This window comes from Barbus barbus (assembly GCF_936440315.1).
Source record: "Barbus barbus genome assembly, chromosome: 13".
NCBI lineage: Eukaryota > Metazoa > Chordata > Actinopteri > Cypriniformes > Cyprinidae > Barbus > Barbus barbus.
This window is the reverse complement of record NC_136741.1, coordinates 2,990,851-3,008,042: the sequence shown is the minus strand read 5'-3', so window position 1 is coordinate 3,008,042 and position 17,192 is coordinate 2,990,851. Positions and strand designations below refer to the sequence as shown.

Below are 17,192 nucleotides of genomic sequence, written 5' to 3'. Positions count from 1 at the left end.
GTATTTTCATATATGACTGGAACACAAAATCTGACGGTGGTGACAAATTTGACATTTCTATCACAAAACAATGGAGTTCATGTAGTAGCCTTTTTGTTTTGTTCTTTTGTTGGTGCTAGATGCTAATGGATCCTGCCTCAGGAGAATAAAATGATCTAAATATTTCCTCTATATATAAAATACTATAAAACTAACCAGAGCCCGTCTGACACTGATGTACTCTGCAGAGGAGGACTGTGGCAAGGGGTCCTTTAGAGTGACAGCTGCCCCTGATATTCCCTGATTTTATAACATTTTAATGAATGTCTGACGGTGTTGAAAAACCTTCTGAAACATGCAAACAACCTTGCTTTGAAATGATATATTAAGTGTTACTTTTGATGAAACAAGTGATAAAATTAAATTGAAGGGGATAATTGTGTACTATTGATCCCCATAACATTTAGAATTGAAAATATTTGTATTTTTTAAACCTGATTTACAATTGCTGGACACGTTTTGTCCCATGTCTCAAGAATGACTGATATTGAATATTATTTTTTATTCCCAAGAAATCATACAGCCTATAATTATTACTAATGGTTTAGCTTGAGAGGTTTGTGCGTCCAGGTCCTGTTCCTTTAATAACATCATCGTCCACAAAGTGCTGGACTCTTCATTAAATTATGGCTGCTATCTAGGCTTAGATACAATCATTTATTCAAAGAAACAAAAGGCAAGTCATAACTTTGACTGGGTAATTTATTCCTTTATAATCAGACACTAAACATGTGCATGGCCTGTGTGTCACAAGTACAAAGGACACAAGATTTGTTTTAAATATTAACAGGAACAAGGTGTCAGGAGAATATGGCGATGCTCCGGTCATATGAACAAACTTTAATGATATGCAAACTTTGTTTATTTATAAGTCCCTGTTCTCCATTCATCTCTGCTTTGAATACGACACTCTGAATCAAGAATCAGGCTGCATTCACAGTACACATCTAACCCGAGCTCATTCAGGAACAAACACTGTTTATCTAAAGTCAAGAGCGACACGTCTGACTCCAAACTGCTGTTATCAGGACTCAGCATGAGTTACTGTGACCTTTTGAAACATCACTGAAACTTACAGCGGGGTCCAAAACTCTGACACCACATTGAAGTGTTTCAATAATATTAATAATACTAATTATTTGTAATATATAATCAACTTAAAAATAGAAATAAAATATAATAATATAACCCAAACTTTTGGAGTCCACTGTATATATGCGAATATGGTACTAACATGCATATTAGGGTTTCTAATAATAAAAATAATATGGTTCGTATTATATCTTATGCATTGAAATATGAAACTATTTTCATTTCACAGTAGTACCAAACTGCAGCGTTAAAGGTTTAGAGTCACATTCAGGCTGCATTAATTCTTATAACATAACAATAATGGCATTCATTGGCATATTATAAATAGGATTTTCATCGTGTAGATTTTAGAATAAATATTTAGTCAGCATGTTAAAACATTTACATTTGTTCATTAAATATTAAGCACCTCAAACTGTTAAGTTATTTGTTATATAAATCCAAACAGTGAGTTTATACTATGATTTTAAATCTCAAAGAGATTACTGTCAAAACTATTATATGTAAATCTGTTAAAAAAAACAGTGCACTGAATCCGAAACATAAACTTAATTCTGACAGATATTACACCATGCCCAAATTAGTTTATCAAGTAGATTAAGGGAGAAATGATTTATGATAGGATACACATTCATGCACATTTAGTGCAGAATAAACATGTGATATTATTTTATCTATTAGTCTGTAGTTTGTCACAGTATTGCCTATAATACTATATCACTCAATCAGAGCTCTTAATTCCCTGAGGATTTCATTGCCACTAGTCCAGGGCACGATTTTGGCAGGCAGTGCTTCTGAACCCTCTGAAATGGCTTTGCATAACAGTTTCTCTAAACTGAATCCTTTCCTAGGCATTGCAATATCCCCTTCTTTCAATTCTAGAACGGGGCAAAAGTCATTTCCTCCATCTCCTATATAGCAAATCCTCTCATAATGCACATCAGCCTTAGCTTGCGTCTCTCTGAAATCCTGCAGCACCCTGCTCTTGCACAGGTTCACGGGACATTGCTGACAGTCATGCGCGTGAAAGCAGCGCACGCTCATGTAGCCGCGCGCATCGATGCTGGCAGGGTTGGTGAAGACGTCATCTATAGCAGACTTCAACCCTGATGCATGCAAAATCCAGTCTATGAAGATACTGTTGGCATCGGAGATTATGATGCAGTCGATGTCTTTCTTATTGTCAGATATGAAGGTCAGGAGCTCGGTCATGCCGTCGGTGATCGGGATGCTCTCCATGACCGCGCGCATGTGCTCCGGCTGGACGGACTGCTCTCCGATGTAGGTCAAGACTCGCCCCATATACTCGGTCCAGAGGCCTTTCTGGTATGACTTCTTCAGCCAGTCCGGTAACGTCTGCTCGGGAGTGGAGCGGATCACCCATGTGTCGCTGTTGTCATCCACTATAGTGTGATCAAAGTCGAACACCACTAAGGTCTTCATTCTGCTGGAAATGACGCAAAAACACAGTATTGACATAATGAGCTACAAAAGAGGTGTTCGGTATTCAACATATCTGTCTCAGAAAGTCTAGTAATGAGATGCATGTTAGCCAATCAAATATATACTGACCTGAAACGGGAGCCTGAGTGAATTATTCAATTTCGTTAGCGATTATGAGGCCGATACTTGCTGCCTACAACACAAAGCATTAGTCCCCACCCCTGCAAGCGACCGCTCGTCTCTGATTGGCTGCCACGCACGTCACTCAAAGGTCTCGCGAAGCTCTGATTGGTCACTAGAATCGTATGAACCTTGCTTTCTGTTTCATTCAAAGTGAATCAGCGTTTTGAATGAGAACGGAATTGTCTTAATATAGATACTGCTAGTAAATGTTTTAGAATAGTAGAGCCATAAAGCTTTGAAATAACGTTTGCAATAAGACGCCAGCACAATTTATGACTGAAACACTAATTTCAAGCTTGAATATATAAAAAACGTGGTACATTAGCTGATTAATCAGTACATTAAGACTTTTTTGTATTACATGTTTTCTGAAATGTTTAAATATGGAAATGAGGCGTAATCTAATTAAATATGCGCTAATTTAATACATTTCCAGAACAGAAATCTTAACATTGGATAAGGACCCGCCAGGTTCCAGTGTTGTTTAATTTTGTTGACATATTAAAGGTTTGTACAGAGGATTTTGAAGATCCTTTTATCACTCCATGAATATACTGTCAACAGTAAGAAAAAAACTGATATATGAACAAACCCCTCTGAATTTGACATTATCTACTCTAAAGGTTTTTACAGTGCATGTGAGTGCTGCTAAAGTGATTTCTGACTCGGCGCAGGGAAAAACTCATTCTGAGAATCCTTTTAAAGATATATTAAATGTGTATTTTCGATGTTTTCCTTCCAAAAATCTGATAGAAAAGTAGAAAAGCAAAATGGCTCAATCTCACAACTGGCATAAAAAAACAGTTTTGCCTTAAACATCCTCAAATCCTAAATGCACTCAGGAAGAGACTCAATAAACAGGGCCACTGAATTTGAAGTTCACAGGTTCAGTATCAATTTTTATTTGTCAAATTTAACAGAACCTAACATTGTCATCTCTTTACAAACATAAAGCCCTTACAAAACTCCAATTTACGCAAACATGTCCCCAACAAACCCCTTTTATAAAACAGCTCAGATCGGACAGAAAAACAATTAAGCAACCATTTTCACTAAACGTTTATGTCAGGATGTGGGCAAGTAAATGAAAACAAATGTCAGATAAAAGCAGGACAAATATAACCGATTCAACTGAAACAAATTAGGACATTGCAATCCATTTCAGTCATTAAAAAAATATTCCAGGCGTTCAGGAGAGGGGCATGTCTGATTCACATGATGACTAAAAAATGTCTCTTTGTATCCATCGTTGTACAGCAAGTCATTGATGGGGGAAATGAAAACAAATAAAGGAGAGGTACATGCAGTCTCTCAGTCACTGTCACTGGAAGACGGGTCCTTTTTCTTTTTCATTGGACTTTTAGATTTGTCCTTTGCTCTCTCTTTAGATTTCGGACTCTCGCTTCTTCTTTTCTTCCGTTTATCAGCATCGCTCTCTGAATCGCTGCTTCCACTGTCGCTCTTTTCCTTCCTCTTCCTGCCGCTCTGTCGATCATCTCGCTCTCGGCTTCTCTGTCTCTGGGAGGACCGTTCTTTGGAGCTTCTGTCTCGTCCTCTGCTCTTTGACTCCTCTGCACTCTTCCTCTTGTTTCTGTCTTCTGCATCTCTCCCGCGGTCCCGTCTGTCTCGCTCTCTGCTTCTCGACCGGCGAGATGATCTTCTGTCCCGGCTGCTGCTGTGGCGTCTGTCACGGCCTCTGTCGCGTGATTGGCCACGCTTGTCGCGGCCTCTGGACCGGGACCTCCGTGACCCGTCACGACCCTTGTCTCTGCTTCTAGATCGGTCACGTCGCTGTTCTCCATTCTTCTTCTTTTCCACCTCTTTTGACTTTTCTTTCTCATTCCCTTCTGAATGTTGTTTGCTCCTTTCTTTGCTTCTGTCTTTTTGCTCGCCCTCCTTGTCCTGCACTTTTGCATCTTTCTCTTTCCTGTCCTTGCTGCTTGAGCGTCCCCGTTTGTCATCGGCTTTACTGTGCTTTTCCTTCTCTCTCTTCTTTTCTTTGCTCTTGCTCCGGCTGCGAGCTTTCTTCTTTTCCGCATCAGCATCTGTCTTTTTCCGTGCGTCCCTATCTCTGCTTTTGGAGCGATGTTTGTCCCTCTTCCTGTCTCTTCCTCTGGAGGGACTGCGTGATTTGTCCCGCTTTGCATCTCTCTTTTCTCGTTCGGAGTTCTTTTTTGCTTCTAGTCCTGCAGCTTTGCTCTCGCTGGCTGGCTCAGTGGCTTCTGTCTTTTCCTCTGACATATCTCCTCTGAAAAAAAAAACAAAAAAAACATGAAATTTATTTTCAAGAATAAATATATATTTTTAATAAATTATATAATATAGATAACTCTTGAGTGCAAGTAATGTTTTGGAATAGCACAAGAAAACAAAATTTTACTTTTGAGTGAAAAAGTTACATTTATGAATTGCATGAATCCTGGATGCAATATTTGTGCGCGCTGTAAAAATTGCACATACTTGTCCCCTTTGATCCATCGTTCCTGGGTGGTGGCTGTGTTGGCTTTAGCTTTATGTGTCCTTTGCATTTCCTGCCTCCAATGTGGAGGCGTCTCACTACGGCGAAACCGATCCCATGATCGCGAGCGAGATCTAGATGGTGTCCGGTAGCGCTACAGAAATAATTTTTTTTTAATAAGTATTATAAAAATGAGCTTTAATTTTATTCACTAAAATCAAAATGAAGACATATGTAAAACAAAACATGGCTCGTTCAAAAATTATTTTTTTTCAGCAAGAATGTGTGAAATGGACCACAAGTAACAGTAAAGACATTTATAATATATACATAGCACAACTGTTTTTAAGCAGTAACTCAGCATATTAGAAAGATTTCTGAAGGATCATGTGACACTAAAGGGGGGGGGCAATGCTGTTTCATGCATTCAGAGTTGTTTACACTGTTATACGTCCAATTTTACTTTCACTTTCTGTATGACTAAAGTTAAGACGTTCACCGGCATAACTATTGTGCAAAGTTTGCACGTTGCTGTTGTGATATCCATTGGCTCGCCTTCATGGTTTAAAACAGACATATTTTCAGTATTGCGACGTAACTGCAACCCCCCATGCATATGCATCTTAAACGCAGGGATACATGAAAGAGGAATCAAATCGGTATGCTGCGCTGTCTGAAACACGTCTCTATGCTTGTGCATGCTGTACTGGCACACACCCGAAGCATGCACAAGCATAGAGACATGTTTTAGACCGCGCGGCATACTGATTTGATCAACTGCGATCCGTTTAAGCCCTAATAGCCTATATGACAGATCAGAGCAATCTTTTATTTACTAATTTAACATCGTCAACTTGCTACTTGATATCAATCGTATACAACGAAAATACAGAATAATTAGAAAAATAATTTACGCACAATAAATAACAGAGCGTCATATCTATTCACATTTTCCCCCGAATGTTCTCGCCGAATGACCCGGTGGTTGGGGACCTCTGCTCTATAGGTACTCAAAATTAACATGAGATTGGGTGAAACTGTGTGTTATGTCCCCTTTAATGTATTAAAATAGAAAACAAATATTTTAAATAGTTAAAATATTTCACAATATTAACGTTTTAAATGCATTTTTGATTAAATAAATGCAGCCTTGCTAAGTATAAGAGACGTCTTTCAGAAATCTTACCAAGCCCAAACATTTAACTTTCACGATCTGCCTTTCAAAGCAAATCATATGTGTTCTCTTACCCTCGGTCCTCTTCCTTTAATTCTGCGCCCTGACCTGGTCATCACCAGTCTCGTGCGGTTTGGCCGCGAGTTCGCCATGGGTCTAGAATACAATTTAAAAGTTACGAACTGCAAAGGGAAAAAAAACAACAACAACAACATTTCATCCATGTCTGTACAACAAATGATCCTCCACAACATTACTGAATGAAGCATATCACATTCTACCTGTCCCTTTCCCTCTCTCTCTCTCTTTGTCCATCTTTCCCAGAGTCCTCCTTTTGCTTTTCTTTCCCCTGCTCCTCTTCTTTGGCCTTCTGGGGGCTTCGCCTCATTAGGAAGCGGTTTTCTGGAACGGGTGGGACTTCCTCTGGGCGGATGGTCGACACGGGTTGGGGATCAGCCTCTTCCTCATCAGACCTACAGAAAAAGACATGTTAAAATTCTCACACTCTTCTGAAGAATGACTACATTAAAAATCACTTTCAGCAACAATAAACATTGTACAAAAAAAAAAAAAAAAAGATTGGCTGGTGAAATCATTTCAGATATAGTTATATGTTATGAATACATTTTAATTGTATTCATTTCAAGACCGCTTATTATGTCTGTGATAATTTGTGTACTGTGTTGAGCTTTGTTGAACTAATGATGAAAAATAAATTCTTCAAATTTTGAAATTTTATATTAGGGTGAAAGATTCTCATCATAAATGTGTAAAGGGCAACTGCACCCTTTCTTGTCTTTCTTCTTGTGTTTCTGTTCTTTCTTTTTCTTGTGTTCCTTCTTATGTTTCTTCCGTCGTTTCTTCTCCTTCTCTGATTCCTTCGAGTTCGAAGAGCTGTCTGAGGAAGAGTCGCCGTCACTCTCGCTGGAAGACTGATGCTTCTTTTCTCTCTTTGCTGGATGACAGAAGTTGAAGCAATACTTTAAAACACAGTATCACAATTTGACTGGAAAAAATGCATCAATAGGATTAAACCAAGATTAAATTAAAGTGTGATCTCTTTGAGATGCTAGTTTTGCACTGCCAATCATAACTTATTAATAAAAGTTTACAGGAAAATTCTGCATGAATTAAAAATCCAGTCTATTCTCAAGATTGTCGTGAATAACACAAGTAATCATAGTGACCATTAAATACTTACTTCCATAACACTGGACAGTTTTATCACAATTGATGTGCGTTGATTGTACTCACTTATTAAATAAGTTCTTTTGTCAATTCTTAATTCTCTGAATGCTTTAGTTTTGTGTGTAGAAGTCACTACAAAATGAATGAGACAGAAGAACCGTGACTAGATCTAAAACTTTTGGATGGCGCAATGATTTATGCCTTCATTTGATTGCCAGTTTTTATGACAAATTTGCATCAATAATTAATTGCATGTGTATACATATTCATTATTTTTATATTCACAAGTTTGTATTTATTTTTGTTGATAAATTGTCTAAACTTAATGATTTTATTTAATTAGTCATGCTTTTTGATAACTAAAATTTTACTTAAAGGTGCCATAGAATGCACTGCTACAATATTTTTAATTGTTCTCTGATATCTACATAGAAGGTATGTGGCTTAGGTAAGTGCAAAAATTCTCCAGAAACAGTTTTATATGTCCATTTACAACCCTAATATTTCTCCCCAGAATGAAATGGTCTGTTATTGGCTTATATAGTTGGGTAATTATACTGTAAATAAAATGCGGGCATCAGGGAGCATATTTATACACAAGTACACAATAAAATATATGGTAAAGCTGATAGCATAAAACATCTAAACATTTCTAGTCTTAAACATGATAAAAGAAAATATGCAACATCACCTTTAGATTTTGGAACAAGTTCCCCACAGTTGAGCACTTTGACCTCGGCGTAGGGTCGGCTGTTGGTATCTGTCTTCTGACTCTCGATCATCCGGATCACCTCCTGGCCGGAGATCACCTGACCAAACACCACATGAATTCTGTGGAAAAAAGCAACAAAACCTGTTAAACACTGCATAAGATATGTAACCTTGCAGTTTGTTTATCAAAAATTGATAAACGGGTTGTGCTGCACACTTACCCGTCCAAGTGAGGAGTTGGTTTTGTAGTTCTATGGTCAGGGACACAAAACAGTGAGGCAGAATGTAAATATAAATCTAACGAACACAAAAACAGTGATTAATGCACACCATAAATCGATCTGAGACATGATCATTTGCAGTTCATATCTAGTTCAAGACCATACCAATGCACTGAGGGCATACATATATTCTACATCAAGGCTGCAAAAAAGAAAACGATAGTCGCAGATCATCGTCCATTTCCAAAGAGGGCGGTACAATCCATGAGAAGCACGTATGCTGGACTCACATAAAGAACTGAGAGCCATTGGTGTCTTTCCCTCTGTTTGCCATCGACAGCAGGAACTCCTTGGTATGTTTCATTGAGAAGCTCTCATCTAGACAAAGAAAATGTCAGAACATTGAAATTACTGTTGTGATTGATAACTAAAACTACTAAAAATTGCTTAAAATAAAATATAAATATTAGTTGAACCTACACTGAAAAAGATTCAATTAGAAATGTTGCTATGGACCTAAACTGAAGTTGAAGTTCTAAAATGACTAACAACAATTAAAGCTAAATAGAAATAAAAACCCAAAAAGTAATAAAAATAAATAAAATTTAAAGTAAAATCAAATACAGAAATACAAGCCAAGTCAAAAACTTAAATACAATGAATACATATCCATACTAATAAAATAACACCAATTGAAATGTAGAAACTGTTTCAAGTTGACCCTTTAAGCAATTTTTGATTACTAGATATAAGTATTTTAATTTAAACTGATTTATGAACCTGGTCAATCAAGTATCACCTCAAGAAAATGACTTAACAAATTTGGCATTACTCTGAAGTTTTCAATCTAAAAAAACCTGCAATATTTTATCAATTTGCACATGCGTATGAAGTGGAAAAAATGACAACTCACCTTCAAAGAAACCTCCATATATAGATTCACCACCTCTACCATTTCCTGTTGAGGCAAACATTTGTCAAATAGCATCACACATACAATACACATGATTAAAAAAAAGACAGCAGTACCTTCACTGAAGTCTCCTCCTTGTATCATAAAGTCCTTTACTATCCTGTGGAACAGACTTCCTTTATAGTGCAAGGGTTTCTGGGTAGTCTTACCAATTCCTTTCTCACCTGGAGACAGAGATGGAAAAAACCCACAAAGCAATGCATAAACAGACCTGGAAGCCTTGCTGTAAAAACGTCTCTCACAGAGACAGTAATTTTACTGCATTAAACATCTCTCTCTCTCTATATATATATATAGATACCTGTGCACAGGCAGCGGAAGTTCTCACATGTCTTGGGACAAGCATCCGAGAAAAGCTCAATGACCACTCTGCCCGCTGCAGCAAGGAAAACCAGCAGGAGAAAAACATTATACAGGGAAATACATCCCTCATGTACTGAAGAGCAGCTGTGCAGAGTCTCACCTGGAACATTACTGATCCCAAAGTCAAAGAAGCAGCGAGGACGCTGCACCTTCACCCCCATCACACTGCAGGCACAAAACACAGCTTAAACACTTAACACAACACTAGTACACAAACTAACACACTCGACCACAAAAACCTCTCGGTTTTGTTGTGAAATATATTGTTTTTGTCATATTTTGACAAATTCCCCACAGAGAGTATTAGTGTTTCTTATGTAACAAGTCCTCTTCCTTCATATCAATAGTTGTTCATGCTATTTTCTTGCCTAAGTTACTCTGATTAAGCGTCGATATGTCAGTGTCGTCAGAATAACACATGACGGCCATGAACATGGCTCATAAGTCTATTCGACTTGTTACCTTTGAGATTACAAAATAACTTTAGAATAAAACGACATTAAATTGTTTATTTGTCGTCTCACAGAACTGACCAACAGCTGCACACCTTGTGTATCCCAATTTGTTTAAACTGTATATTTATCTAATTAGCTTATCTAATAACCGGGTAATATTTAGATTTGAAAGCGCAGCGGTTTGTCTTTTAATGATTGAATGACTAGCATGCTAACGTTACATGTGTCCTGAATATATTGAGATTTCCATTTTGTTCTTTCGTTTGAACAAGTCATACTGAAAGGTGATTTTTAATATCTTTGATAGGACGTATAACTTACATGTTTGATCCAAGTTAAACAAATGCTACCAAAATGAAGAGCACATTAACAACATTAAGCGTCGCTCTCGTGTCCTCAGCGCGCAGGTCTATGAAGATGGCGCCGTGACGATCAGCGGTGCATTCTGGGTAAAAACATAAACCGCCTGAACTAGAGAAAACGGAAGCCTGAAGCGGACAAAAATCACACGGGATTTGTAATTTCTTTTCGCTTGAGTATAATTATATGTAAATACATTTATTTTTGCATTTTAATTATTTTAAATGTGTCATTTGTTGAAGTTTGTTTACTTATTACTCTCACTCTTTTTTTCTCAGCGTTGATTTGTCGCCACCTACAGGCGAAAACATACTGAATTTATTTTCAGGTGACTTCATTAAAAAATCTAGCCACTCACATACTAGAATGCAAAAAAGATTAGAAGCATAAGGAAACGACTGTTACTAAACTAAAATAGTTTTTTTTTTAAAAATCCAATAATTAAATCCACACAAAACATATATATCAAACCTTAAACCTTACTAACAAAGATTAATTATTTATAGGCGTGTTAATAATTATTCATAAAGATTCATAATTATAAACCTTATTAAACAGTTAAAAATTTCACGTTTTTAATACGTATTGACGGAATTCCACGTTTTTCAGCGTTTAGGTGCATATGGCGTCATGACCATTTTTAATTGGACAAGCCTGATCAGTTTCCATGGCAACATGCTGTTTGGTTTTGCAGGCCTGAACCATCATGTGGATCTTGCTGCAGGTTCTAGTGTTTGTTTAAGTCTTGTGTTTGAATCATGTTATGGTTGATCTGTGTAGTGATGCCTATGCGATTGGGAAGAAAGATAATCCGCCCTTCTCACCCCAGAATAACCCTTCATCCCCAGCCTCATCCGATCCGGTTCCTGCTGTGCTGCTGTGTCTGATCTGTAAGGATCTGCTGACTGATGCTGTGATGATTCCCTGCTGCAGGAGCAGCTACTGTGATGAATGTGAGTGTCTGATCAAACAAACATCAGTCAGAAACAAACAGGCTGTTTCTGACAATCTTTTGGTGTCAGAACGTGTTTGCTGGAGTCTGACAGACACCTTTGTCCAACCTGCAGAAAATCAGATGTTTCTCCTGACAGTTTGACCGCAAACACTGTTTTGCGTCAAGACCTTAGACCCTGTTTCTTCATGTACTTCATCTTCTGCACCTTCAGAACTATTTTATGATTCTGTCTCACACAGGATGTGAATCATTTTAGGAATGGAACCAGACCTTTGCACACCTACAGCCGTCGATCCTGGTCTCCCAACCAAGAATCAAAGAGTTGTCGGGATGTGAGAGGGAATCATTCCCATTCAAGATCTCTTCTAAACAGATATACAGACCAGAAGAGACCACATTACTGAGAGGCTTTCAGTCCTGCATTGGAGAAACCTTGTGAAGCATAGGTTTCAAGCTCTCAAAGAAACACTAGCAGCAAAAAAAAAGTTGGTGTATCAATTATATTTTATATTTGCAAGAAATAAATATGAATTTATATATTGTATATATTTTAGTAATTTCATAAAGGCTATAGAAACAATATCAAATAGTGATATATTTATTAAAGAAGTGTTGGGATACATGGAGATACTGTGATAGGTAAACTTGAAATAAAAAAACAAAACACGTTGCAGTTAAAATAATGAAACTAGCCGGTCTGCTAAAAACACACACACTCACACACACACACACACAAGCTGATATGGTTTAAAAGTGTTTATTTTACAAAAAATGCACATACACAAAGTAACCTATATTTTTTTGAAGTAGAGAACTAGAGTTTATTTTTATTACAGTATAATAACAATACAGAAATGTGCCTGTTCTTGCTCACATGGTTCTGTCATAGCATTAAATGAGAAATGGCTCATGTTCACACACATTTCATATTAACTGTGTTTGTCTAAAATGTAAAAGAAAAACACTGTAGGGAACCCAAAAGCTTTTTTCGCACTTTTATGAAAAGGGTTTAGTTCCCTTGGCTTCTCATTTTAGACTAGATATAATTGACCACAGACAGCTGTGTGCTGAGGTCAAAGGTCGCATGACCACACAGGGTCACATTTTAAAAAACTGGGTTTGATTTAAAGTTTGGGCATCCTGGCAGCATTCAGACGCATACCAACGCAGGAAGATCCGGAAGCGTAGCGCATCTCTCTCAGCATGCCACTCCATGTCTTTTTGTCATCTTCATACCTGTGAAAGAAAACAGGTCAATACATAAATTGACATCCAGTTCTATGCTGGATCTATTCCAGGGCACTGTCTTGGAACTTGACTAATTAATTGAAATCTTTTTTTTCCTTTCAGAACCAACTGGACACAGGATCGGGATGACTTACTGCCACACATCAGTGATCTCGGAGGGTCCAATGTTTTTGTCCTCCAGTTCTACAATAGCAAAGCCCCCGATGGCATAAAGGTTTCCTCCGGTGCTCACAAGATTCACAGAGCTACGCTCCTGAGGGAACTCTGTGAATGTGTCCCACCTGAGAGCAAATCATATTAATGTAATACAATACATATATTTCATTTTTACATGCAGTAGCAGTGAAGAGATGACAGAAAAGAGGGATAAGCGCAGGAAGAATGGTACATCTCCCTAAAGACACAATATTATTGTTTCATATCACAAGCAAACCTGTAAACTGCAGTATATTTTGTTTGTTAGTTGTTATTGTTAGCTAAAATTAAAACTTTAAACAAATTTCATTAATTGAAATAAAGCTGAAATAATAGAATATTAAACATTAGACGAAAAACTTGAGAAAACTAAATTAGATATGTTTCCTTGGCATATAACTGAAATAAAGTTACTAAAACTAAAAGTGAAAAAAAAAAAAAAACTAGTGCGAAAATTACTAAAATTGAAATAAAAATAAATGGAAAATAAATAGAAATATTTAAAATAATAATGAAAAAAACATATTTTTTTTAACTCAAATAAAAACCAAAACTATACAAATAAAAACCAGTTAAAAATATTTAAAGAATACTTTAATAATATATAAATAATACTTAAATCATACTTGTTTGTTCCAAAATCATAGGTTTCAGATAAAGCTGAGAGTCCGTCTTCATTCACTCCCCCAGTTACGATGATCTTTCCCTTATGAACTACAGCACCAAACATGGCTCTGGGCGTCTTCATAGCAGCCAGTTCTCGCCAGTCTGACTGCTTGTGGTTGTACACGAACATTTTATTGAGAGCTTTGCTGTGAGAGAGAAAAGAGAGATTTATTTACTTTAAGATTTTTTTTTAAATCAAATAATTTACAGTTCACCAAATGTTGTCGATTATGTTGTTGAATATGAAATAAAAACTGACTTAAAGTACCTTGTTGATGTTATTGTGAAAAACCAATGGTTCATGTTATTTTAAATAAAAATGTTGCTTTGTAATCTTTCTTTAAAATGTAGAAGCTTGTGCTTCACCTCAATCTGACTTCCTGACTTAAAAGGGGCTGTTCTTCATATATAACTATATATAATTTTATATTATTATGTATTTATTTCAATATAAACTTCAGCCACTTGTTTCAAACATGCAGAGCAATAGGTGCTACACAGACAGGAACAGTGCACAGTTTGGCAAGTTTTCTTTACTTTTTACTAGTTCTTCTGGTGATTACTAATAGCTGCCAATAAATGTCAATAAATGCTTAGGACTGAAGAGGAAGTTACATCAAGTTGTTTTATCTGAAAAGATGAATACATCATCATGGGTTCCTCATCATAAGAGCCCTTTAAGTGTCGCATTGTACAGAAGATTTTTGAGGAACTTTGCTGGATCACAGACAGCTGCAAACTACACCATATGTTCCTGAGCACCTCTGATCTCAGTTGCACACACACACACTCTTACTTGTCATCTGTCTTTCCTCCGATGCAGTACACCAGGTTGTTATGTGACACAACTGAATGGCCGTGAATACGCAGAGGAAGTTTCTTGGTCTCGTGCCATTTCATCTTTCTGCAATGACATGAAATACTATTGAAGCCACAGATCTGAGCCAGCAGTCAATTGTGAAGAGCAGAATCAGCAGGTGGACAGACAGAGCTCTTGAATTCATACTCAGTGTCATAACACATGACGGAGTCGAGGGACTCGTTGGTCTGCAGGTCTTTGCCAGCGATGGCGAACAGCAGGTTTTCACATTCGCCCATATTGAACAGGCATCGAGGGCTGGGCATAGGAGGCATTGCCCTCCAATCAGCAGCAATACTGTCCAGCTGGATAGGATAGAATTGTTTTAAAATGACAAATAAGTTCCCATAATACCTTACAATATGGTTTAAGAGTAGATATCATTAAGTAATAATGAATACATTTATGAATACGGATTAATTTTCATTTATAAACATATAATATTGTAGACTAATATTTTTTCAATATATTGGCGCAAAATGTTACTACATTATCACCCAACTCTTTTACATAAAGTTAGATATATCTGCTTACACTGAAAGATGCTAGATTGCTTATGTTGTCGCGAGGTTTGAACATACGGTATTATTAATAGTAACATCTTGATTTTCTGTAAAGCTGCTTTGAATCCATGTATTGTAAAAAGCACTATACAAATGAAATTGACAATATATATTGTTAATTCATATTTGTTTATAATATATTCATGTTAATTTGTACAACTTGAAATAATTAAAATGCATTATGTAGAATACAAAATTAACCTAAATCCTGAAAAAGTACTGATCATTCATGTTATCCAGTGTTAACAAATTACAATGTAAAGTGTTACTATAAAAGCAGCTCAATTCAGAGACCTTAAATATAGGATTTAAGAAAAAAATAACCTGTACTTAGGAAATTGATTGAAGTTTGCATATTAAAGTTAAATCAGTTCAAAGACCATAAAGATGGATTTCCATGCTGGTCCTGGTTTAGCTAGTGGACCAGCATGAACCTTTCGGTGAAGACCATGGAGGTCCCTTCTGGTAAAGCTAGTTTAAGAAACCTAGTGTGGTTACAATCACACCAGCACCTAGTTTTAAAGCTATTTTGTACCTGGTAGAAGTAGCACTGCAGAGGAGACTCTTTGCTCTCTTCATCGACAAACAGGCCACCGACGATGAAGAGCTGGTTCTTCTTGGTGCAGAGACTCACGTGGTTCTTTGGCACCTGCTCTGACACGGCAGCCAGAAAACACTCATTCTCAGCCACGTCGTAGGCCACAGCGGCCGCGTCATTGATCATGAGGATCAGGTCTCGTCCGTACATCCCCAGTCTACGATTATCGTTCAAGTAACCCGGCAGCAGCTCCTCTTCCTCCTCTGCTCCGGCCTCTCCTTCCTTCTTCTCTTTGGGTTTCTTCTCGGGGAGTTTCCCTCCGAAGGCGTCTTTGACGACTTGCAGCTTCTTCAAGAGTTCTGGATCTGCCTTGATGATGTCATCGGTCTCGACTTTCTCCCGGAAGTACTTCTCGGGGAGAAGTCGGAAGCGGATGCACTCAAACGCTTCACCCAGACTCTTGGCACGCTTGGCCTTGTCGCTGCGCACCCACTTCATCACAGACTCAAACACAACCTCCTCCTTCTCCACGTTAAGCGTGTCTCCACCAATCAGAGCTAAGAGCTCGTGAGGTGCCAGCTGAAGGAACTCTTCCTCAGCCGCCACGGTTTCGAATCGGTCAGCGATGAAATCGCGTGCCGCTATGGCGAGCCTGGGAACGCCGAGCACCAGGCCGAGCCTGAAGACGGCGAGACAATTAAACAGCGATAGCTTCTTCTGGAGATAGTTCACACATACTGTAAACACTGAGGGAATCTGGAATCGGTTCGCCACTGCAAAGATCTCCTGAACGTTGTCGTCCGTCAAATCAATCTCAGCGGAATACAGATACTGGATGATCATATCCATGATATTAGGATCAACGTCATCCAGAACCACTTCCTTGGCGCTTTCCTTCTCCTTGCCGTCTTCAGAGAAGAAGAGCTCTCTGAAATAAGGACTACAGGCGGCCATGATCAAGCGGTGGCAGGGAAAGCAGCGGTCGCCGATTTTCAAAGTGCAATCCACAAACTTGTTCTCATTCAGAAGTTCCTTCAGTCCATCCTGAAGCAAGGTGCTCTGGAACAGCCGCAGCTCCTCCTTTATGGCTTTAGGATCCATGCTGTTGCGTTTCAAGATGGGAATTGGCACACAAGAGAAGAAAAAGGGGAGAAGGTGGCTGCAGGTCTGCTCGCCACACCGGCCGGGCTGGAAAAGGACAGAGTGCTGAAAAGATTCCCAGAGTGAAGGGGCTGTTATTTAATCCTGCCCTTCTAAATATAACCCTCCAGCTCATGTCCACCCCCACTGCCTCTGTCATCCCTCAATCCTAGTTGTGAAGAAAGGTATCCCAGTGTGATGGCAGCCTAGACGGCAGCTGCCACGACAGGACGAGACACATAAAGATCTGAGGAGACTTATGAGTTGGCAAATTTGAACAATCCCAGTCTATTCTTCTATACTTTGTCTGCAAGTTTTTATGCAAGTGTCTTTGAGTTCAATTCTCCACATAAATGAAGGTTTCACTA

The 17,192-nt window shown here is 38.1% G+C and overlaps 3 protein-coding genes across 5 annotated transcripts; all 3 read right to left on the bottom strand.

Moving 5' to 3' along the window:
• Nucleotides 1-1,473: 1,473 nt before the first annotated feature.
• Nucleotides 1,474-2,791, bottom strand: LOC306879600 (putative phosphatase phospho2). 2 transcript variants are annotated; one of them, XM_079432672.1, is made up of 2 exons: nt 2,704-2,791; nt 1,474-2,578 (listed from the first exon to the last, which is right to left on the bottom strand). In XM_079432672.1, exon 2 carries the CDS (start codon nt 2,572-2,574, stop codon nt 1,849-1,851), a length of 726 nt encoding a protein of 241 aa, XP_079288798.1. In that variant the 5' UTR covers nt 2,575-2,578; nt 2,704-2,791; the 3' UTR covers nt 1,474-1,848. The 2 variants fall into 2 exon arrangements, with proteins under 2 accessions (XP_079288798.1, XP_079288799.1); XM_079432673.1 differs by having other exon boundaries at nt 1,474-2,575; nt 2,704-2,784.
• Nucleotides 2,792-3,631: 840 nt separating this feature from the next.
• On the bottom strand, nt 3,632-10,773 carry LOC306879599 (peptidyl-prolyl cis-trans isomerase G-like). 2 transcript variants are annotated; one of them, XM_079432670.1, is made up of 13 exons: nt 10,622-10,773; nt 9,946-10,010; nt 9,784-9,858; nt 9,539-9,646; nt 9,423-9,467; nt 8,800-8,887; nt 8,510-8,539; nt 8,269-8,408; nt 7,176-7,344; nt 6,671-6,862; nt 6,464-6,545; nt 5,218-5,369; nt 3,632-5,005 (listed from the first exon to the last, which is right to left on the bottom strand). In XM_079432670.1, the coding sequence occupies exons 2-13, from the start codon at nt 10,004-10,006 to the stop codon at nt 4,069-4,071; spliced, it is 2,079 nt and encodes a 692-aa protein (XP_079288796.1). In that variant the 5' UTR covers nt 10,007-10,010; nt 10,622-10,773; the 3' UTR covers nt 3,632-4,068. The 2 variants fall into 2 exon arrangements, with proteins under 2 accessions (XP_079288796.1, XP_079288797.1); XM_079432671.1 differs by having other exon boundaries at nt 8,510-8,585; nt 10,622-10,734.
• A 1,584-nt stretch (nt 10,774-12,357) lies between these two features.
• Nucleotides 12,358-16,886, bottom strand: klhl41b (kelch-like family member 41b). Its single transcript, XM_079431636.1, has 6 exons — nt 15,682-16,886; nt 14,731-14,888; nt 14,521-14,628; nt 13,685-13,870; nt 12,998-13,144; nt 12,358-12,851 (listed from the first exon to the last, which is right to left on the bottom strand). Exons 1-6 carry the CDS (start codon nt 16,783-16,785, stop codon nt 12,740-12,742), a joined length of 1,815 nt encoding a protein of 604 aa, XP_079287762.1. The 5' UTR covers nt 16,786-16,886; the 3' UTR covers nt 12,358-12,739.
• Nucleotides 16,887-17,192: the final 306 nt, after the last annotated feature.

What these genes read in the sequence shown, in the direction of transcription:
- LOC306879600 (XM_079432672.1), bottom strand. Translation starts at nt 2,574, where the DNA reads ATGAAGACCTTAGTGGTGTTCGACTTTGATCACACTATAGTGGATGAC.
- LOC306879599 (XM_079432670.1), bottom strand. Translation starts at nt 10,006, where the DNA reads ATGGGGGTGAAGGTGCAGCGTCCTCGCTGCTTCTTTGACTTTGGGATC. An exon ending in ACTTGTTCCAAAATCTAAAG is followed by an intron (nt 7,345 to 8,268) that starts GTGATGTTGCAT and finishes TCTGTCATCCAG; the next exon opens with CAAAGAGAGAAAAGAAGCAT. An exon ending in TTAAAGGAAGAGGACCGAGG is followed by an intron (nt 5,370 to 6,463) that starts GTAAGAGAACAC and finishes TTATTTCTGTAG; the next exon opens with CGCTACCGGACACCATCTAG.
- klhl41b (XM_079431636.1), bottom strand. Translation starts at nt 16,785, where the DNA reads ATGGATCCTAAAGCCATAAAGGAGGAGCTGCGGCTGTTCCAGAGCACC. An exon ending in GTCATGTGTTATGACACTGA is followed by an intron (nt 14,629 to 14,730) that starts GTATGAATTCAA and finishes ATGTCATTGCAG; the next exon opens with AAAGATGAAATGGCACGAGA. An exon ending in GGAGGAAAGACAGATGACAA is followed by an intron (nt 13,871 to 14,520) that starts GTAAGAGTGTGT and finishes TCTCTCTCACAG; the next exon opens with CAAAGCTCTCAATAAAATGT.